Genomic DNA, 22994 nt, shown 5'->3' with positions numbered 1-22994 from the left:
GTTAACTATTGAAAGAAAATAAGAAAAAATACACAGCTACATACTTTTAAAGTTATATAAAGATACAGGGTATTAATTGTAACTCTAAAACCGCACTTGAGCATACACAGTTGCACTCATAAAACACACTTTTAATATTATTCATTGCCAAGTGGTTTATGGGAATTGAGGTTGACATTTATATATATCTGCATTTAGGTTTTTTTCCTCATAAGTTTTCCTTTTGATTTTGTAATATAAAAGCAAAACCAAGGTATTAGGAAAAAAGAGAGGAACTATAAAACAAGCAAGCCAAAAAAAATCATAAACCCGCCTACTTGGCGACAGTCCCCTGATTTTTATCCTGTCGCCATCCAACGCGCACGATGCCACTGAAGCCTGCAGTCATCTAGAACCAGCCGTGACACTCTCCTCCCCCTCCCTGCTGGCTCCCAGAACACCCTCTGGAACATCCCGTCGCTGACGACGTCTCAGAGAGAAACGGAAGGCTTCTCTCTCTCTAGGTTGATTCTGACACATCACCGAACTGGTCTTCTTTTCTTGAATACTCTCCTAACACAAATTTCACATTTACTGGTACTTTGCTACAAAAAGCGAGTTAACATGCATGTCTTTTAACAAAGAACTTACATTATATAAATCAGCAGCCAGTTTTTCAATGTACTGTTTCAGTTTATCAGCCGTTTTCAAGCCATCTTGAAAGAAACTACAATGGAAAACATCGGAGATTTACCAGTGGTATAAAAAAAGAAATGAACCATAATTACCTGGAAACCCCACAACACTTACATACGTGCTCTCTACCACGTGTCTACACAGAATACATCTAAAACGAACGTCGGTATTTCACAGACACACCAACAGTGCATGTGGCCACCACTGACGGGCTAGTGGACACCGCACGGAGGATGCAAATCACAGTCGCTGCCCCAACACCGCGGCTGCGTTGTGAGCAGGCCCATCTGCACCCAGAACAGCTCCTCCCCATTGTGCCTCATTTGAATTAAAAAAGAGAGAAAGGCACCTTAACCAGTGGGGTACCATGGAGTCCAACTGGACACTCAAAGGAGGGAGAGGATGGACCCGAAAAGAGAGGCCGGAGAAAAGTCAGCGTTCGTCAGTCCCCCAAGGGTCCCTGTGCCCCAGCACACACGGGAAACACAGGACGCCGATGGACCTGGAAAAGCTGTGTCCAACCACGAGTGTGAGAAGGTCACCTTAGGACCCCTGATCGGTAACACGCACTGACACTGGTTGAACATCCATGGCGTGCCCAACACGCTCCGCACTTCACACGAGTTAGCACAGGTTCTCCTCATAATGACCCTGTTGCGTTAATGAGCGCTTCAATCACATCGCCACGTTAAAGGGGAAACTGAGGCACGGAGTGAGCACATAGCTTGCCCGGGTCACTCACACCACTGTGAGCGGCAGAAATGGGATCCGAGTCTGGGTTCTGATTCCGACAGTCCTGCGCTTACCGACACCCAAGTGGACATTTCCTGCCTGCACGCGTCCACTCAGTAGCCCCTGTGTTTCAGTGTCTGGAACTTTCTCTACTGTGTGGAAAGCAGCCTCCCCCACAGGTGACCTCTCACACACTTTATCTGCGCTGCTGCCGCCCCACGAAAGGACAGGATGGATGAGGACGAGGACTCTCACCTGCGTATCCCATTGGGCCCGGCACAGAGCGATGCTCACTCAGTTACTGGTTAGAGTGAAGCATGCCGAGAATTTTTAGGGAACCAATTGGGACCCATATACCTATGTTTAGCTTAATTTGTACAGTCAGTGGTAACTCTACAACAACATCCGAAGTGGCCGTCAGAGTAATTACTGAAATCCCCAAGTTTGCAAATTCTTTAAGATTCACGTCTTCGGCAGAGAATGCTTATGAGGAAGAGAAACACTCTCTTAAGAAAGCTGTTCGGCGACAGGGACGAGAGAAGAGAGGGCTTTTTGGTTAACTATTTAACTGGGAAGCCGCGCTTAGACCCTCGTCTCTGACATCCAGGCTTTCGTCGTCGCCTACGGGGATGAAAGTCACACCCGGTGCGGGACTGAGTGACATTTATTGTATGTTCTGGCCCGGAACAGCTTTCTGGTTTTATCCCCCACCATTTCCCTTAGAACTCTGGGCTCCGGCCACGCTGCCTTAGTTCCAGCTGCTGCCCTGGCCTTCCCCGCTGCCCCTCCCTGCCGAACTCTCTAGTCACCTTGCTGCTCAGCTCACTGGCAACCTCCCCAAGCAGCTTTCCCTAGTCTTGCCGGTCAAGGGCTTGGCATCTTTAAACCCGTGCCCAGGCCCAGGTACCAGCCCTACAGCAGCCGGCAAGGTTCTGCACGGAGCAGGCCATCCATAAGCCTGTCACAGGTGTCTCACACGGTCACCCATCCCCGGGGCAGAGCACGTCCTCCTTAGAACCAGCATCTCCTACATCGGGGAAATATGGCTGCCAGTTAATCACAGCAAAACCAACTGTTTTCTGATACTGCACTTCAGTCATTTCTGGGGAGGGGCTCTGAAGGCAGGACACTTCGGCGTTAGATGGACACTGTCAGGACCTCTCACACCAGGGAAAGGAAGGGCTGCGTGGTCAGAGGCTGGAGGCCAGGACCTGGGCACGCCATTTCACATCTGTATCCAAGGGGGCGAACCGTACAGCTAACACATATGAAACCACTCAGCAAAGTGCTGCGTAGTTAGGATGTGCTTGGTAAATGGTGGTTTTCTTCACCGAAAACTGCGTAAGTTTATTATATGAGGACTTATTTCCTTCCCAGAGGGATAGAGATTCTTTGAAGATATTTTTGTAAGGGTGTTTCATTTTCACTTTCAACATGAAGGGAATTTAATCATGTTTTTTTAAAAAAGGGAGTTTAAGTGAAAATGCTCTAGATCTGTTTTCCAATATAATGTTTGCCACCGGTCATATGCAATTAATTTAAATAAATTTAACATTCAGTTCAATTGTCATGTGGCTTGTGGGTACCATGTTACACAGCAAAAAATATCAACATTTCCATGCTTGCAGAAAATTCTATTGGACATAAAGAATAAGCAAGCTGCTATTTAAACAGCACATAAGAAATGTTATAAAACATATATTTTAAGGAGAAAAAGGTCACTGTTTTAGTTTGTGGGGGCACTGATAAAAATAGTTATTTTTTGGTGGTTAAAGCAAGCAGAAAGAGGAACCAATTCCTACCTCCAAAAGACTGAGAAAAAACCCAAAGGAGCTGGGACCCCCTTGCTCCTCAGGGGGCATTTCTGTAGCCGAGATAGCTTTCCTGATTTTTATCTAACACGCATGTGGGTGGGACCAGCCTGTTCCCCATCTCTGTCCTTACTACCTGTCTTGATGTGGCTTCTTTAATTCCCGAGTTGTAGGGCTTCCACTCAGTCAGATTGCAGGCGGTTCTGGGTGATGGTTGTCCTGTAGTTTAGCTGTAATTCTGAGTGGCTGTGGGAGTAAGTGAGGACTGTGTTTACCTGCGCCACCATCTTGGCCAGAAGTGTCCGCATTCTCACCAATATTAATTTTGTTATGTTGTCATTGTTGCTTTTAATTCTAGCCATCCTGGTGGGTGCGAAGTGGTGACTGAATTGTGGTTTCGATTGGCATTTACCTAGTGACTAATGTTTGGCATTTTGGTTCATGAGCTTTTTGGCCATTTGTGTATATATATATATTTTTTAAGAAATGGCTAGTCAAAGTCTTGGCTCGTTTTAAAACTGGGTTATCTTTTTGTTGTTGAATTGTAAAAGTCATTTATACATTCTGGACACTAAACCTCTATTTGGTAAGATAAATGATTTCCACATTTTCTTCCATTTTGTGGAATGTTCATTCACTTTCTTCATAGCGTTCCTTTCACTTGCAGAAGCGTCAGATTGAAGTCCTATTTATTTATTTATTTTCCTTTGTTTTCTTGGGCTTTGTCTGTTTTGACACATTTTTATTGCACATCTTTAAAATGAATGATATGGCTTTGAGCAAACTACTCATCCTTTCTGAGCTACAATTTCCTGATTGCTCTTGATACCTGTTAACTATTATCATCCGTAAAATGAAGGAAAATAATGTTTGTAAGTGCTCTTTACTCTGCAGATCATAATGATACTTGCGAGGTGGTAAAGGAGTGGGTGATCACTAGGGTAATATGTTTGTTTTGAAAGCAGCATGTTATTGAAAGTGAAGAGTAATTGGTGTGGGTGAGCCATAATGGGTAACAGAAAATCAGAAGCTCTTCTCTTCTGCTCCTCTTTTTCCCCGTTCTAGCTGCTGCATTCCCAAGGTACCATGACTGCATGAGGGGCCACCGGAGCACAGGTGCTCTCGAGCACCACCTAACTTCGTACTGGAAATCATTTTGGGGACAGGAATAAGTACTCAGAATATGAACCTCTCTCTTTTTAATCTAAGTGGATGCTTTACTAAGCGGAGGCCCACTGTATGTCTATGAAGCGTGTGAAGGCTTGACGGAAGCAGGAGAGGGTAACAGTGGTCCTCAAATGAAAGCAACACTGGCTTCCTGCTGTGATGAAGTCCTTGAGGTTCTACCAGGGGCTGGCCAAGGTCGAATCTCGTTATAACCCAGTTCTGCTACTGGATGTCTTTGAGCACCTCTGCCTGCAGCAGGTTTTCTCTGGGCAGGGCTGCCTTCCACTGGTACCTCTCACCCTGGGGTCCAAGTCCAACCCCAAGTGCCACCACCTCCTTCAAGGAGCCTTCCTTAGTCTCTGTGGCCCCACGTCTCTCCTTCTCCTGATGCCCCTTGTTATCAGTCACTTCCTAGCTCCATTATGATCACCGATGAACCTGACTTACTTCCTGTCCAGGTAATTCACTCCCGAGGGCAGAGGCTCAGTTTCATCTCTACCCCAGAACCTAGCAAAGTCCCTGGCTTCTGTTAAGAGATTAATAAATTATTTCTGGGAAGGGAAAAGTCAAGAATAAAGAGAAGGTGAGTTAGCCAAATAGGTTGGAGTTGCTCTTTTTTCTCCACACTTGTTAACAAAGGCATGTATCTATCTATCTCCAACCATCTTACATTTTGGGAAACTTGTTTACGTAGCTTAAACCCTCCTCTGCGGATTGAGAATTTGCGATCAAGAGATTTCTAAAATCAACTGAAATCAGAGTTGCTGCCAAAGTGTCATAATTCAGAAGACTAAGAAATTCACTCATTTCTGGAAATGTTTCAAAGCAATGTTTCTAGGAAAACTAAAATTGAGGGAAGATGAAAACCTTCTCCCTGAACTAAAATCAGGGACCACCACACACATTTCAAGGTTCAACAACACCCCCCGCCCACTACACTAGGAAGCCTAAGGTTAGTCCAGGTCTTCAGAATGGGGCTTTCAGAGGCAAATTTATCTTATAAGCATGAAATTGTTTCCTCTGTAATATATTATTTTTTATATCTGAAACACATTTATACAAGGTGGAAGGTACTTTGAAAGAAAAAAAAAGTTAAATCATTTTATACAAATACTAATTTGATGATTAAAAAGCTTTACCAGAAGAGAAGCCTGTATTACGAAGCCCGTGAATGAATGATTTTTAGCCACTTTGAGTCATCTCAGCAGCAAACACACTCATGTAGCAAGCACTGGGCTGAGCATTCCACGTGTCTTCTTATCTCGTGTAATTCGCACATCCTCCCAAACCCGAGGTAGGTCTATGAACATTAACCCCATTTGACAGAGGAGGGTACTGAGGTTTAGAGAAGCACCTGGTAAAGGTCACATGGTGGCCTAACTGCAGAGGCAGGATCTGAACCCAACTGTCTGTCTGACTCAGGCCTTGTGCGTTTCCCATGCTGTTAATGCTGATCTCCTTGAATGTTTCACTTGAATGCAAAGATCTTCCTGCATATAACGTCAGTAAAAGGATTAAGTGAGCTTATCAAAGGAACCATAAATTTTAACACTTTGGAGAGTATGTATCCTGTCTAGTCCTAATGAACGACTTTTATGTTACTCCACTCATAAATATGAGAGCTGCCTGCACAAGTCACTGATGAACAGAAAACCATGACTACGGAAGACAATGCTACTTCCTAGCACTTGGCTGTGGAAGGCCATTCTATCACCGACAGTGACCAAATAAAGGCCAGGAAGAAGGAAGGAGGCTGGAAGAAGGGTCCTCCTTGAGTTCTCAATCACGACGACAGCAGTCCACTTACTTGCACTGTGCGTGATAATACTTGATAAGGTTCTGCAGCAGATCCACGCCCTTTTTGGTCTTGATTTCATTCACTTTAATGAGATACTGTGGAAAGAAAGCAGAATTGGGTGCTGACCATTACAGACAGGGCTCTTCAGTCATGGTTGTGGGTGGCAGACCCCCGATCGTGAATCTGCACTGGTCCCTGTGCCTCAGCTGTCTTCAGACGGGGCGAGCGTGATTTAGGGAGTGCTGCTCGGGCACAGGCACAGGTGCACGGAACTAATGGTCAGCGTGTTAGCGTTTACAAATGCTCGAGATTAGTTTGTTAGACGACCGGCAATCAAACACAGCAAAGCATTCTGGGATAATTAATTTCTGTCCTCTGCTGCAGTGGCTCTCAAACTTAGAGTTCACGTGGTAAGACCTGAAAGATGGCTCATTCTTAGTAGAAAACAAGTAAGACAGCATTCTCTCTAAGGAATATGCTGTAAGGTGTTAAAACTTTTATTTTTTAAAGATTTTACTTATTTATTTTCAGAGGGAGGGGAGGCTAGGGAGAGACAGGGAGAGCAACGTTGATGTGGGAGAGAAACAGCAACTGTTTGTCCTCTTGCACACCCCCAACTGGGGACCTGGCCGGCAACCCAGGTATGTGCCCTGACCGGGAATCGAACCTGCGATCTTTCAGTTTACAGGCTGGCATTCAATCCACTGAGCCACACCAGCCAGGGCATGTATTAAAACTTTTAGACCACAGAGGTGAATTAGAAAGAATGTCTGCTACTGAAAATAAAAGAATAAAAACCACGCACTATTACTTTATGCACTAAACAGCAGGGGCTCTGATTCTGACAACTGGCCCAGGTTTTTATTATTTGCTTATTGAAACCGTTTGTTCTTGTTTCATTGTGTGGCAGTGTTCCCAAGCAGACCATCCCTAGAAAGAGGCAAAAGGTTATGTAGGGGGAGCAGTGGAGAAAAAAATTAAGGAAGAAAAACTTAAAACAGTGTCAGCCTTCTGACACTGAGCGCTGGTCTGTAGGTCACGGGCGCTGGCGTTCAATGGGAACACGGTGTGAGAGCCACTGCTCACAGTCTAAGGCAGCATGCTGTTCACGGCATTTTTCTCACGAACCCACAGACTTTCTTAACAACCACTTCCTTTAAGCTTTCATTCAAACTGGACATGTAGTTAAAACGAACAAACACACACACACAAAACATGCTCTAAACCTGTCCCAGGAAAACCTAATATTCACCAGGGTTACCGCTCACCATTTTTTTTTTCCCACACTCATTCACAAGCAACACTGAAGTTCTCACCAAAGAATCCTGTTGGGGCTTAAAGAGCCCCATAGGCCCCAGGCTCAAAATATGAGACAACAGTGACATGGATGATCCCAAAGGCTTGGAGAAAAACGAGATTAGAATCCTTCAGTAAGAGTTCCCTCCTCTAATCATCAAACACAGTCTGCTTTTAGGCATGAAAACTGCCGACTCGCAGGAGGGATCAGAGTTAAGGAGACTCTAGGCCAACGGCTGAAAGGCCTGCTCTTACTTCACACATCTGGAGCTGGAAGAGGCGCCGCTCCTTCTCCATCTCCTCGGCGATCTCGGCCCCCGTGATCTCCGTGCGGATCATGCCGTGCTGTTTCGCATGCTCTCTCTTCTCCTTCTCAATTTTTGTACTGTAATTAAAGCAGGCATCACCGTTAACATACACACACGCACGGGTCTGTCCTTCGGCGAAAACCACTCGACTGTTTCTTAATTACTACAGGTGAGGTGCAGGCACGGGTGGGCTGGCAACAGCCATCGGCAGCAGAAGTCTAAGTTCAAAGAGAACAAACACCCTGACTGGATTTCCACCTAGTAAGCTTCTCACATTTAACTTTGATCTCACACAGGATGGATTTACACAAATGCTTACATTTTGGTTGGCACAAAGAAATTCTGACAGTTTACTTTTTCTCGGGTAAGTACTTTATGATGAAAAGAATCAGAGAGTTAAAGAACTGAGGCATATTTTGATTTTCAACAGATGACTTAGAATTATTTCAAGACAAAGTACATAGCGGGTCTTTGTGGGCATGCACGGAAATTAGTCAAAGGCAACTGCCAATATGCCTGTGAACTTGGGCTGTTTCCATATCCCAGTAACACAGTTTAATCATCCATCAGCCCAGCACTGGATTGTACAAAGGAAGGACTGGGAGGAATCCAAATCTCCAACTTGGAATCTATGAAACCTTCCTCAGTGGGGGGGGGGGGGGGCGAGAATGATAAGAAAGAAGAGGCCCCCCACTAAAACCTACAGGACTTGAGGCTAATGCTCAGCTATGGCGGGGGATACTCTGGTAGTAACGCCAAGGGCCACAGTCCTCTCTCCAAAAATCCAACAGCTTCTAATTTCAGAAGCAGCCTGTAATTTCCAGCTGTGACCACAAAAACTGACTTACCCTTCAAGTCTTCCTTTAAATTATGGTGTTGGAAAGTCAGCCCCAGCGAAAGCCACACTCCATGCCCATACACAGACAGTGGAAAAACCAACCCACCGACCCGGTCAGTGGGAACCTGTTACAGTTGTGGCTGGGCTTCACACTGACACTCTAACGCTGTCCCGAAGCAAGTCTTCCGCCCTGCCACCTCGACCGTCACACCGGCGTGACGCACAGGATTTTACCAGAAAGAAAATAAACCTTGGCTCTCTCCCCACTGGCGTGGGTGGGAGAAGCAGCAAGAAGCTACAAACACTGGAGAAAAAACATGAGGGGCAGGCAAAACTTAAGAGTAATAACAGACTTCCCAGTTAGCATGGTGACTTGATCACCTGTGTTTATTTCTCCTTTGTTTAGCAACCCTGCTAACAGGACAGGAAAGTCATTAAAAAAGTGTCACGTTCCAACGACAAGAACTGGAGACAAAAAAGGATGAGAGAATTCTACAAATGACTGAAAGAGCAGGCAGAAAAAGAGGAAGCCTGCGCCCCAAATGATAGGCTCCTTGCCCACCTGGCCCGTGTAGCTTCCGGAAAGAAAGTTGTTACATACGATCACTAGACAGGGGGCTGCGACAGATGACAGGCCCGTAGATGTGACATTTAGAACAGCCCTGAAAGAGAAGCTGTCTTGACATCCTAAAGCTTAAAATCTAAAAAGGCAGCTCACTCTCTTCTTGACAAGCCCTGCTGATGGGCATGAGCTTCAGTCCACGTCTGGGAGCCTTGCTCTGAAGTGTGAATAGGCAGCCAAGGACCGTAAGATAATTGAAAAAAGGCTCCAAAATGAAAGTGAGAAATCAAAATAAAAATGTCAGGGATGGCGGTGAAAGGAACCAGAGGTAACAGGGAGCAGAAAAATGTCATAAAATGTAACCAAATCCTCAGAGACCTAAAATAATCCAACTATGAAATAAGAAAAGAAACTACTATTAAATGGTGCAAAAAAAAAAAGAAAAAGAAAAAACCCAACCCAACCCAACCAAACAACCACATAAAACCCAACTAATTGAGAAAAAGAACTTTTAGAAATTTAAAATATTATAGCCTCAACTGAAACAGTGAGAAGAAAAGGCTGAAGGAATAACCTAAACTATAACACAGGGCAGAAGAGAATTTCAAGAACAATGTAGAAAGTCCAATATTCCATGAGAGGAGTTTTAAAAGAATGAGAAGATAAAAGCAGAGGAGAGGAATTACAAGAAAAAGTTTTCAGAACTGAAGAACTAAAAATTGCAAGCAGAAGGTCAGTATGCACACCGTGAAGACACTTTGTAAAACACCTTTTATGAAAAGACCTCAGCATTTCCTGACTGGAAATATCGCCACCCCTTCTCCATTGTAGAAAAATAAATGGGAATCAGAGACGCATCAGATTGTTTCATGATCTGCCACAAAGCGATGCTCTTGACACCGCGAAAGAAATTGCTTGTAAAATTATTATTATACATCAGCAGAATGAAGATAGTTTTGGGCATGCCTGAAAATTTCACCTCCCTTAGAGCTGTTCCCTGTAGGGGTATGCCAGCAAAACAGGGATTTGGGGGGGGGGGGGAAGCAGGCGCCCCTCCACTGGGGGGCAGCCCAGATGACAGCCCCTGTCGGACCTAAAAAGCTATGACAGGATGTTTCCAGGAGAGAAAGGGAGGAACTGCCAGGGAATTTCATAACCGATACAGAATCATTACGATAATACAGATCATGTATTTTCTAAACAGAAACATTATTAATAGGTGCTGGACACCTGTTGGAACAGACGAAAATTCACAAAAGATTCATGGAGAACTAAGAAAAAGCAAAAAATTGATCTTTAAGAATGAAAATTCAGCCCTGGCTGGTGTGGCTCAGTGGACTAAGTGCCAGCTTGCGAACCAAAGGGTCACCGGTTCAATCCCCAGTCAGGGTACGTGCCTGAGTTGAGGGCCAGGCCCCAAGTTGAGGGGCACGTGAAAGGCAACCACGCATTGATGTTTCTCTCCCTCTCTCCCTCCTTTCCCCTCTCTCTAAAAAGTAAATAAATAAATCTTTTTTAAAAAAGAATAGAAATTCAATCATAACACACTGCTGAAACTGACAACAGCTGTTTTTTTAATATAATTTTTTTAAAAGATTTTTTTACTTATTTTTTTTCTGTAACTCAAAGTCAAATCAATCCGACTCCATTAAATACACATATGTTTCATTCTTTCCCTCCTGTACCGGTTTATGTCAGTGAGAAAGAGGCCTATCTTGGGAAAGTAATTGGTGACAGAGGCTCATTAAAAACAAAAGCAAAACCCAAATCTTCCGGAAGAGGCCCTCCAATCCGGACCCACTCAACTCCCTATTCCTGTTCTACATTTCCAGGCCCCGGTGACTCCCTTACTCCTTCACTAATACTCCCTATGCTACAACCACATGCCAATGACTCCGATGGGCACTGGGAGAGGCAATTAACACCACACACAGGGACCACGTGGGCACTGTCCTCACAGAGTTCAGATTCTAGGGGACAGTACAGACAAGAGAACAGACGAGTCATGTGTCATTTGATAGAGGAGCTGTGAATGGCACCTGGATCACCCGAGAACACTTAGTGTTGTGTGACAGTCACAACACAGACCAGCAGACACTTCAAGGTCTTCAGACGACACACGGATCTGTGTGCGGATACAGCAGTAGCACCAGTACCTGCAGCACTTTAGCTGTGACAAAGCATGTATCCTGTCCTATTGCTCCTACGTCCCACAGAGGAGATAGGGTCCACAGCGAGTCTAAAGCAAAAGTTTTCCCCCTGTTTTGTGGACCCCACCCCTGCATAACTGCTTAGTTCTGTTTGGTCCAAGTGCATGCAGGCGCCTCTGGGCGGGGCAGTACTTGGTCACGAGCATGAGCATTCACAACAGAGAACAGAGACGAGCTGGCCCACAGCCTTCGTCCGCATCGGCTCACCATTGTAAGGGCCTTTTTGTTCTCAGCTGCATTTATAACTGCCGATGCACAAAAGTGTTTCTGAGACAGGACTCCAACAACGCACTTGCTACGCAAGCCTTTACGAAAGTAGTTTGGGGGAAGAACGCTTAATCTTGAATTTTTCTTTTGATTTTGTTTTCATTTTGCTGTTACTGCCACCTACGGAAATGCCTTTTTATTCTCTTATGTTTATAATTATAGAGTTTTCGGCCAAGATTTTTATTAAATGCTTTAAAGTACATTTCTCCTCCTACCCCAGCCCACAGCCTGGTGTTACAAGCTTGTTGGGACAACGATGACGATGAAGAAATGCGCTACGAGCCGGAACGGTGTGGAGATGGGCCAGGCTGGCCTCTCAGCCCTCACACGCACGCACTAACAAACTCGTTGTCCAGAAGATGCAAGCGAAGGGCTCTGTCCTTTTCTTAGTCATTCTTTTTCTTAGGAAACTCACAATAATTATTAAAAGAAAACAAAAACAAAAACAGAAAACAAAACCACACAAAAACTTACAACTTTGTCTCATAATCTTTCCAGGCTTTGTCGAATGGCTTCTTGAGATCCTGAGAAAACAGAAAGTGAAATTGAAATTGAATGTACCGTTGTTTAAAGGCGAGTCAATAATTTTCAAACAATGTCTTAGCAAAAATGTTTTCCTTTAAAGGATGCTTGAAACTTAACATGAGATACTTGTATGCACATCACACTATTATCATTACAGATGAGAGGCCTGAGAGAGCGGGAAGGGCGAGTGCCCTGGTCACATGGGTGGTGCGGGACCCCACTGGGCCCAGGGACAGACTCCGCCCCACCCACCCAGGCTCCTGATGGTCCTCAAAGTGTCTGACCGAGTTCCTCAGTCAGTAACATTATGGAAAGTGGGACATCTTTCCCAGTGATCATCTTCCAATGACATTTTTTATGCTAAAAGGGTTCAGAGTGCCTTTTAAATACAAGCACCACTATGATCTCAAAACTAAAAAAAAAAAAAATCAATCCTTTCAAGTTGCAGTGGAAATCAAATTTCTGCACACTTACTCCTTTGACTCCCTTCAGGTCTCCCTTTAACAAGGAATCCAAAGTGAAGATCACATTGTGGTTCAGACCCTGGAGCTGGAAGACAAGCAGAGGGGCCAGGCGGTTAGAAGAGAAAGTGCGCTTAGAGCCGCGAGCCTGGCTGATGCTGCTGAGCACATCCCGCTCCCCAGGCGTCAGGGCTTCCCCCGCCTCCCCCGTGGGAGCAACCCTTCCCCCGCTCGCCCCTGAGGCCCCACCCCATCTCTTCCTTTTTATATTCTTTCCTGGCATTTATCAGATCTACAATCTTCTGCTCTGTCTACACATGTTTAGTCTCCCTGACCAGAATGCAAGCTTGGGACTGTTCTGCTCACAACAGCAGCCTCAGTGCCCACATTTCACGAAAAAGACAGGTATTCACAGTGGATAGAGTGTGGGCTGTGAAGCAAAGGGTCACAGGTTCGATTCCCAGTCAGGGTACATGCTTGGGTTGCAGGCCTGTTCCCAGGGAGGGACACATGAGAGGCAACCACACACAGATGTTTCTCTCTCTCTCTCTTTCTCCCTCCCTTCCCCTCTCTAAAAATAAATAAAAATCTTAAAAAAAAAACCCTGATGAGCAAAAAGATAAAAAAAAAAAGGTATTCAGGAAGTGGCATCTACTGCTGGGGTGCTGGGTTTTTCATGGTTCTGAGCCAGTGGCCTGGGTCGCTTTGATTTTAAGATGGTAGGACAAGGAGTCTACAGAGGAGAGAGATGAAGCTGCTACCCAGTGGAAAGAAGGGCGGCTGGGAAACCAAGGGAAGGATGCACCAGAGCCAGCAACACCGGGACTGGAAGAGTGTACAGAACAGTTTGTCTTCAAGGAGATCACGAGTACAGTAAGTCCTCAGTCAACATGGTGGGTGGGTTCCGTGACTGTAGGGGACAGGAGACAATGAAACCAAGCGCACCACAGGCTAGTTGATATCAACATGAATTAAGTTCCTGCAGCATCTCGCCAGCATCATAGCAAAACACTGTCCCAATAAACTTGGCTGTTATCTGAGGACCTGCAGCATCGTGATGAAATCGATCTTAGTAGAGCCTGAAAATAAGACTGCAGCCGCCTGCAGAGATGGGGAGGTTGGTGGGCTCGCTCACAGGGAAATAATTTTACTTATATACGAGCATCACTTGTCTGTCTGCCCATCCGTCCACCCATCATTTACCAAGTACCCGTTCTTTGACACCCTCTGTATAGGGGCGAGGGAGGCAAAGACAAATAAAACACCCCTCCTGCCTTCAGAGAGCTCGCATCCCAGGGACGGGCGCGGTCAGTACGCACCAGCACACGCTTTACCACACGGTGACATCGTGGGTTGGGTGAGAAGTGGAGGGAGACGGTGGTGTGAGAAGAACCAGCGCTGACACTCGTCAGCTTCATGTGTGTGTGACCCTCTTAATGACATCTCTAAAGTGAAGATACCCTAACCTCTCCTGATGGCTGCTGTGAAGACGGAATGAGTACAGGGAACCGGTCCACGTGGCAATGGCAGATGCAGCTCAGCCCTGGTTCAGAAAACCGCCAGCCGGCACACAGGAGTCAGGCCCACAGATCAGCTGTCCCAGGAGGATCTAGGCCTGCAGGATGTCTAGGCTGCTTTGAGGCTTGCTTTTGCTACAGCTCCCTCACCCTGAGTGAAGACAGCAAATGCTTTGAAGTAACTTCCGGAAGTCTGTGCTAAACCTCCCAAGGATGGAGTGTAACCAGTTCAACCACTTTTTCTCCTGCATTTGCAACATCCTTTTCTTTGTTATCAGTACGAAGTAATCAGCAACGTCCTTTTCTTTGTTATCTGTAAAAGGTAATCACCTAAAGTAAACCTGTGAATAATAAATGAGACCTTCCCTTGATGTAATACTCCCAAAAAGCAATAAAAGCCTGTCCAGACAAAGGTAGGGGGCTCTCTCACTCCAAGAGTGGCCACGCTGTCCCTTTTTTCCACCAGACTGCTGCAGTCTGTGTGAATTGTTCGTCACATCTGCCGTGGACACCACTGGCCGGAGTACGCATCAGATGAGTTAATGCATGTGAAGAGTGCTGGGTGCCTGCTTATTTGTAAGATCATCCGGGATTTCAAACAGGAGAAGGGTGACGTGGGAGCGGACAGGGGCCGGGCAGGGAGGCCTGCCTTTAGCCCCTCTTCTCCCGAAGCCTTTCCTATGCTTCTCACCCGGGTTTCCCACGCTTTGCAGGTCATCCCACGCCCCTGCCCTCCCTGCTCCCCAACTGCACGCACGAGTAAGTCTTTCACTGCAAGCCACCAGACAGGCTGGGTCAGAAAACCAACTTTTCCTCATCTCAAAGACAAAGAGATTCTCACCAAGACAGTTCTGTCCATGCAATTTCACCATCACCTGTACAGACAAAGCTGGCTGGCAGGCTGGCCAGCAGTGAGAGGCCAAAGATTCAGTCCATGTCCACCTGTCCAGGGCACTGATTCTCAGGGAGTGCGTTGAGAAAGAATCGTAGGTAGGACAATGCTCTGTGTCTTTCCAAGGGGCTAACATACACAGATATAGAGAATACCTAGGGTACTGAAACTTCCTGGGGGAAGTGATTAGAAGAAACTGTCTTTAAACAGGCCCCTTGGGTTGCAGGTTTGCAGATGATGATGATAACAATAATAACAACAACAACGAAGTAAGGTTGAAAAACACTGGTCTTGGATAAAGATGGGAAAATAAAGCCTAACAGGACTCATCCTCTGCCCTAGGCGAAATAACACTTTGCTCTGGGTCCCCCACCATCTCATTCCGGGAGATAAGCCCTGCACCCTGCCATGCTGTGAGCCTCAGGCCTTTGTGTGGATGGTGGGTAAGTGAGGTGGTGCCCGCCCCACCCTCCACTAATCAAGCCCATACTGACCTCTCCTTGTTCATGGAGGCATTATTTTTCTTTGAAACCCTTACCGCCCTTAGCCATTCACGTATGTACGTGTTTCCTTGCTGGCCTGCTGTGCCCCCAGTTACACGCAAGCTCTTTGAGAGTAAGGTCTGCGTGTTCGCTGGTACATTTCCAGAACTTAGAACATGGCCCGGCCCAGAGTGGCCACCTGATAAATATTTGCAGAATGAAGGAAACACAGAAGCGTGTGCTCGAGGTCCTTGCTACAGGACTGTCTACCCTGGTGGAAAGGTCACTGTTCGTCAGCAGGGGCTGATTCACAAATTATGGAAGTTCTAAGCAACCGCAGAAACGAGAAAGCTCTTATGTCTAACTTTGTAAATGCTCCCAAGACGAGTCGTTCTGAAGTGAAAGCAAAGTGTAAAACAGTGTTCACAGTGTGCGAGGACCTGTATGAAAAGGGAACAAAATATGCTGTGCGTGAATTATTTCGGAAAGGACGGAGGAAACTGCTGAGACCGGGTCCTCTGGAGACTGCACGGGCAAGGGGAGGGAAGCTTTCACTCTGTGTGTTTTTGCATTTTTAAGATTTGGTAACACGTACTATATTGTTTGTTCTTAAAAAAAGCACAAAAATTCTAGAATGAAAAGAGCGATTATAAACCAATTTTTAATGTTCAGTCACCGAAGCTGCAAATCCTTTGTGAAACGAAGCAGGAAAAAAAGCGTGACGTTACGGCCATCTTGATTTGAAGGCTGCATGAGAAAAGTGACGAGAGAAAAATTAGGCAACTCTGTGGTTAGCACCGAGCGTGGGGGCTGCGAGGAAGGCAAAGTCCCGCAAAAGCCATGGACCGACCACACAGCAAACACAGGGCACATGTCTCGGCCTCCCAGCGCCGTCCGAGGCCAGGCACGGGGCAGGCCCCGGTGAGCTGCAGATGCGCCCACGGAAAACCCCAAGAATGAAGAATTTCGCTGTGGTTATCCACACACATCCTCCGGGGGCTGATAAGAAACCAGGAAGGCAAGATGGCGTGGGTTATGAATCCAGAATCCTCCCAGTGACAAGCCTATGTGAAGAGGCCATAGGAAAACGACTTAAAAACTTACCAACTCTTCTCAACCTACTTCCCGGGAAAAAGTAGGTTCATTTTATAAAAGCTGGCAGAGGAGACTGTTTTAAATGAGAGGTGAATGGTAACGACCTGTCATTATAAAGATACAGAGATGGCAAAGAGAAGCAGACCAATTTCCAGAGGAAACTGAGAGGCAGAGCACAGTCTCCTTCACTGGAGATCTCCAAGAAGAGAGGACCCTCTCCCCCGACATTTTAAGGTGTTGCTCGGTGAGAGAGGAATCGCGTAGCTTCACAGCTGGAGGATTCTGTGATTTTCCTGTTTAAACATTGATTCTCTAGTTGTTTCAGGAACACTTCTCATGGCCTGAGCAAGACTTGCAAACTGCGGGGTCACAAAAGCATCCCGGCAGGCAGCTGCAATGCAGCCAACATCATAATGACAATGTGGGACAGACGTCCTCTCGTCCCACAGGGGACTACACCCTCACTATCTTCAATGGGTTTCGTTGGAAAGCCTTTCCAATCTACCATGTAGGTATTTCCCATTTATTTTACTAAAATTCTATCAATGCCATTCCCACGTACTCAGCTATAACCAGTTTCCTTTCCTTTCAGGATGAGGTTGAACCAGCAAGTTCTTCACGGGATTCCCCACGACAAGAGGTAAGAGACCACCTTTTAAGAAGGACGTCCTTTCCCACTTCGCTGAGCCAATGGCACCTAAAGGCCACTTTGGGACCGACGCTCAGGTGTGGTCAGCACATCTGCTTTCCAAACACACCACTGCGTGTTTCCTCCCTCACAGACGCTACTTCTCCTGCGAGTACGGATGTCAAGCCCAACCAGAAATTTGGAATATGTCAGCCGGGAGGAAGCAGAGGTCGACCTTTCACTATGCAAAAGTGACCCGTGTCAGCAAAGAAACTGTAATCAATACTGGTTTTGATTAAAATAACCATTTTTCCTTACCATTATTTAGACATTACCAGACTTGGTGAGGACTTCACAGTTTTACTCTATGGATATAAACACACACACACACACACACACACACACACACACACACACACACACACACACACCCCTCTTCTGTCCTGATTCCCACCCCCCCGAAACTTTATAGCTCTACCACAAGATGAAAGGAACTCATTTATCTGCTGACTGACTCATCACCCACCTCTCCTCTCCAGGAAGTAAGGCCTGTAAGGGAGGCACCGCACCTGTTTGCTCACTCACTGACCAGATCCCAGCCCAGGAGCCATGAAGCGGTCGTGGGTCACCCTGTCCTGTGCACGTCCATGCATGCTGCCCTCTGCAGCCCAGGGACAGGGTCAGCGACGTGCCATGTGAGGGCAGCAGAGAGCAGCATGGCTCTGCAATGGCACTTCCAGGGCACCTCCACGCCACTGCCTCAATTAGCAAGGACATAATTGGCTTGCTTTGTCATCCCGCATTAATTCTGACATTCTCCCTCCTGTCGGTTGGTTCTCTCTCCTTCCCCTTCACAGACTGAGAGGTTTCGCTGAAAGTAAAGCTAAGGCAAATCTGCTGACTTGCTCAGCACGTTGGAAAATCCAATTAAAACAGTGAGCCAGCTCCCAGCAGTGAAGACATTTCCCTGGCATAAATCAGGCTTTCGGTCTGGTGGGTTAACTCCTTCGCACCCTGGGGAGCTACTGACCACCTTGACGGTATTAAAACTGCAGTCTTGTTTGTCATCAGGACGTTTTCCAGGGGATTAAGATACGGAGGAAAGCGTTTTTGAAAGTGTTTTCAGCAGGAGTCGGGAAGTCCGGAGGCACGTGGCCACTCATCACTCCAGGCCGGGATAACTGGCTAGCCGTTGGCCTTGCTGACTCAGTTTCCTAATCTGAAAATCAGCGTTCCAGCTCCGTTCCTCACCTAGCCAACACCGGTGTGAGAGGATCAGGGACAGCAACACCACTTGGTTCCTGCTTTTATACTCGGCTCCAGCGGCTCCCCCTGATAAGCCGCAAGGTGTTCTTAGGTAATCTGTTCACACACCCTCAGTGAGTTCAGAGGGTGAGAGGTGGGGTCAAACCACAAACCAGGTCTCCACTCCGAAGTCGGTGAACCATTTATACCACTGTTGGCAGATATCAGGATGTTCTGAAGACTATAATATCCTATCTACATAAACACACAAGTAGCCGAGATTACTGACCTATTCAATTCAGCCTTGTTTTATTTGTTTGCTTTTGCATCAAGGGGAAACAAAAAACGGTGCTCATGGGCTGAGGGTACTTCCAAATCCAACACAGATGAGAAATGGAGTTACCTCCCACCCCGGCCCGGGATTTGGAGTGTGAGGGTACCCAGCACTCTCAGGACACGGGTGCCATTTGAGAGACTTGGTCTCCCTGCCTGTGGAGTGGGAACGATAAGGCCACCCCCTCATGACGCTGAGGGGACTGCTGTGGTCCAGGTCCTGGGCCCTATGCATCCAAGATGCCTGGTGCAACAGAGACTAGGTTGATTTTTTAAAGGATTTTTTCACCCTTGAAAAGCTCAGTAGTGGTGGTGGAGAAAGCACAATGGCAGCACTTCATATAACGGAGGCGGGGTGGGGGTGAGGGGACCCCCGAGCATCCTCCACGTCGCACATCGTCCTTTGCGTTGGTGACTTCTGTAGTCTGTGTTTGCCTGCCTGCCTGCCTCTGCAGGGGTCTCCACAAACCACACGATAATGCGCCCACCATGCCGCGTTCTGATTTAGGCAGAGAGCCTGACCCTGGTTTGTTGACGAGTGTTGTGTGTTTAATGCACGCTACCTGCAGTTACTGCTCACAACCACTCTGTGCGGTGGGTCTCAGTCTCACCTCGTTAACGAGGAAACAGGCCCAGAGAGGTTAAGTCTCCTGCCCGAGGTGCAACAGTGGGCAAGCAGGCGGTCGGTTTTTACGGGTTTTACTGACTCCAGAGGCCACTGTCATTTCCTGTGTTCTAAAGTTAGAGCGTGCTTTCAAAGGGATGATCCGATCACATCACTCTCCTGGTGTAAACCACTCAAAGTCTACCCACTAACCTGGGTACGAATCCAGCCTGGTTCAGGTCTGGCCTGGGCACCTGCTTGAGGCCCTCCGGCCATTCCCACTACCCTTCAACCACACCGGCCCCTTTGCAGCTTCACCGCCCGTCTGGACCACCCCTTCTTCCGCTGTTGGCCAAGGGCCTTCTAGTCTCCACGTCACTTACTCAGCGAGGTCTTGACCATTCTAAACAGGTCACAAGAGTCACTTCACCACTCCTATCAGAACCCTAAAGTTTTTGGTATAGATCAAGATGTCCCTTATAAAACTACACAATATAAATACGACCTTTGAGAAAGTCTGAAGTACCTCAAGAAAATAAGCTTCTTAACTTGACCCGAGGAAGGACTGATAGAGCCACAGGGCCTTGGGCTACAGGCCCTTTCTGCCCATTTCCTAGTGGACTCAAACATTCGCGAAGGAAGGAAAAACAAAAACATCACACAGTGAATTCACACACGAAAGACGGCCGCATCTAAATAATCTGTAATTGTAGCACATGCTCAGACTTCAAAAGGTGCCCTCAAGTATCACTGCAAACAGTGACAACTGGAAACGTGTCCAAAATGGGAGACTGGGTCAGTAGGCTGCAGGGGAATGATGGGTGTCCGCACAGCTGTCACGGACAGAGTCACGGACACTGCCTCTGGGAGCTGCAGGCCCAGGGGTGGGGAGTGGGGTGGGGGGGCATGTGGCTGCTGCTAATGGGGGCTGCCACCCTGCTGCAACTGGGGTGCTCTGCTTTCCGGTGCCAATTAGACTATAATACTTTACCAAATAAAAAAACCATGTTCGAAATATGTAAATGAGTGAAAACTGGTTACAAAATAGTGCTGCAGCATGAGCCCAATGTTGTCAAAATTTACGATTAAAAAAGACACGTACAAAATACATGTGTAAACAGAAAAATGGTTGGAGGACATAGAGATACTGATACATCTCAACTCCTTCGTAGTGGGTTGGAAGGTTATGGGTGATTTTCGTGTCCTCCCCGTATTTTCTTAAGTTTTCAACAACGAATTGGCATTATTTTTTGTTTTCAGAAAGTTATTAAGTGAAATATGACACAGAAACACAAGAGGGCGATATAACCAACCAGCAGCCTATTTCTCATTCAACTTGTGATTTGACTTGTTAATACATGACACCAGCCACATGTTATGTGTGAAAGCAAAAATAATTAACTAGGTGTGAGCTCAGAGGAACGAGGGTGCTGCTTCTCTATAGCGCTACGGGACTCTGGATCTCTCTCCAGAATGACCGTCGCTATCAGTGGCTCTCTGAGTGTGGTCTTTGGGCTGTCGACAGCGTCAGCACCACCTGAAAACTTGTTCGAAATGAAATCTCAAACCCAGTTAGTTATCAGATGCTGTGAGGGTGGGGCCCAACCACCTAGGGGGCATGGATGCAAGGTCAAGTTTGGGCACCACTGCCTTAATCTAAGGGCATCCAAAGTTCTTTTAGAGGAGACCTCCAGTCAGAAAGTGGCAGTCACCTGCCTGCCTGTGGTCTGAGATGTAACCACGGTGAAGAGAGACCAGAGGTGAGTGGCGGCTCTGGGAGCCTGGTCCAGACGAAGGGAAGGCAAAAGCCCGATCCCACCAGCGTGCCGGAGGCTTCAGGAACTGACAAGACTGATTTAAGTGAAAAGTACGGTTCTTCTGCAAGTTTTACCGAGAAAATTTCCTTAATGTAGAATAATGCAATCCTGTTTTGTCTAATTCACTTTAAGTAAAGGATGGGTTACATTCATCATCATCTCCCTATACCAATGGAAAACTAAAGCACTATTTTTTTTTTTTTGCATTATGTGCAACCTCTGATTTCATTTGAGGACGGCTGTAAGAGAGGGGGAGTAGCCAAGATTTGTAAGAGTAGGAAACACAGGAAAGCAAAAGGAAAGGGCCCATCCAGCTATGCTATGGTTTAAAAAAGACATCCCCACCCCTGGGACTTCTTTACTGTTGCGATGATTAATCAGTGAGTTTGCGATCAACTTTCAGACCCTGAATTTCATTTCCATGCATGTCGTGTATAATTTGTTGTTTCAACCGGAACAAAACCATACCGTCGGTGGGATCAAATCCCATTCTCCTTGCCTTCCCCGAACATCTTCATCACACATTGTTTGTTTTACAACGGCAAACTTGTACTTAGACAGCACCTTCTCAACACAATTTTAAAACCTACCACGTTAAACAAACAAGCACACGGGGCTCACCAGACACTGAAAGCGCAGCACGGCCTCAGAGCAGACACGCCGTCTTCATTTAACAGATGGGAGAACAGAGACGCCCGCCGCCCCCTTGGCCTGCACGGCCCTGCTCTGCTTGGTTCACAGCTTCATGTTCAAAGGCTCACTGCACTCGGTACTCCGTGAAAATTTTAGAATTCAAAGAATTTTTATCCACATGGTGGCTGTGGTAGCCACTGTCAGCTGATACAGTTCAAGACTACCCTTGTGGATAAAGTGCCTCCTTCGATATTACGCCGGGATGCCCGTTGCTGCTGGGGAACCGAACACTGTTGCCTTGTGGGCAACAGAGAGCAGGAGGTGCAAAGACCGGCCCTGTGGGCACATCCATCTTCCCCTATACGATGAGGGGGCCCATCAGTGTAAACTGCTACATGTTCTGCTTAAGCAACCTCTTACATAGGATGTGACAGTCAAGGTCAGCGCTGAGCCTGGAACAGAGTGAACACTTAGTAAACGGTGGCTGAGTCGGGGCCAGAATTTAGAAAGTCTCTTCTTTTGAAAACACTCTTACCTTGGTCTTTAAATATCAAGCGTTATCAACCAATGCTTAATGCTATTTAGTGTTTCTATTTTTTAAAAAAGAGCATCTAAAAGTCTAAGAGAATAGTTTCATAGTGTCTACCAATTATTTGTGGCCCAGCCCAAGGGTCTCCCTCCCGAGGCCCTTCCTGACATCCTTGTCTTCTGGATGATGAATGAATGAATGAGTGCATGAATTAAAGACTCTGCCTCTGGTGACCCAGCTTGGGAAATGGTGGAATGGAGACCTGAACTCAGTTGTCCCTGACTTTAAAGTTGTGGTATTTCTACCACTCTCTGAACTTCCAATTGCTTAATACAGCTGGGCAGTTAGTCAAGAAGAAGAGGCCCATTATTTTTTGTGGAAGATGTAGTAAGCGGCTCGTTCCAGACTGAATGACTAGGCCATTTCTTCATTTTTAAACCAAAAGGTACCAAAGGCATCAAAGTCATCATCAAAAATACAGAGGCAAAATGTAAAGAAGCAACCAGCCTACATATTAGAAATTCCATACTGAAAGGTAAACAAGAAATAAATTCTAGAAGCGTAGTCAT

The 22994-nt window shown here is 46.5% G+C and overlaps 1 protein-coding gene across 4 annotated transcripts in view; it reads right to left on the bottom strand.

Annotated features, from left to right (window-relative positions):
* Positions 1-22994, bottom strand: part of ASAP1 (ArfGAP with SH3 domain, ankyrin repeat and PH domain 1) — a 269663-nt gene that overhangs the window by 60520 nt on the left and 186149 nt on the right. For all 4 annotated transcript variants that reach the window (XM_053661175.1, XM_053661177.1, XM_053661178.1 and 1 more), the window contains 5 exons: positions 12664-12738; positions 12139-12188; positions 7735-7864; positions 6193-6278; positions 631-706 (listed from right to left, as the gene is read on the bottom strand). In XM_053661175.1, coding sequence (XP_053517150.1) covers positions 631-706; positions 6193-6278; positions 7735-7864; positions 12139-12188; positions 12664-12738 — 417 coding nt within the window. The remainder of the gene's footprint in view (positions 1-630; positions 707-6192; positions 6279-7734; positions 7865-12138; positions 12189-12663; positions 12739-22994) is intronic.

The sequence above is a fragment of the Artibeus jamaicensis genome, unplaced genomic scaffold (genome assembly GCF_021234435.1).
Source record: "Artibeus jamaicensis isolate MK-2021 breed Jamaican fruit bat unplaced genomic scaffold, CSHL_Jam_final scaffold_916, whole genome shotgun sequence".
NCBI lineage: Eukaryota > Metazoa > Chordata > Mammalia > Chiroptera > Phyllostomidae > Artibeus > Artibeus jamaicensis.
The sequence above is the reverse complement of the archived record's forward strand: the minus strand, read 5'-3'. Positions and strand labels throughout refer to the sequence as shown.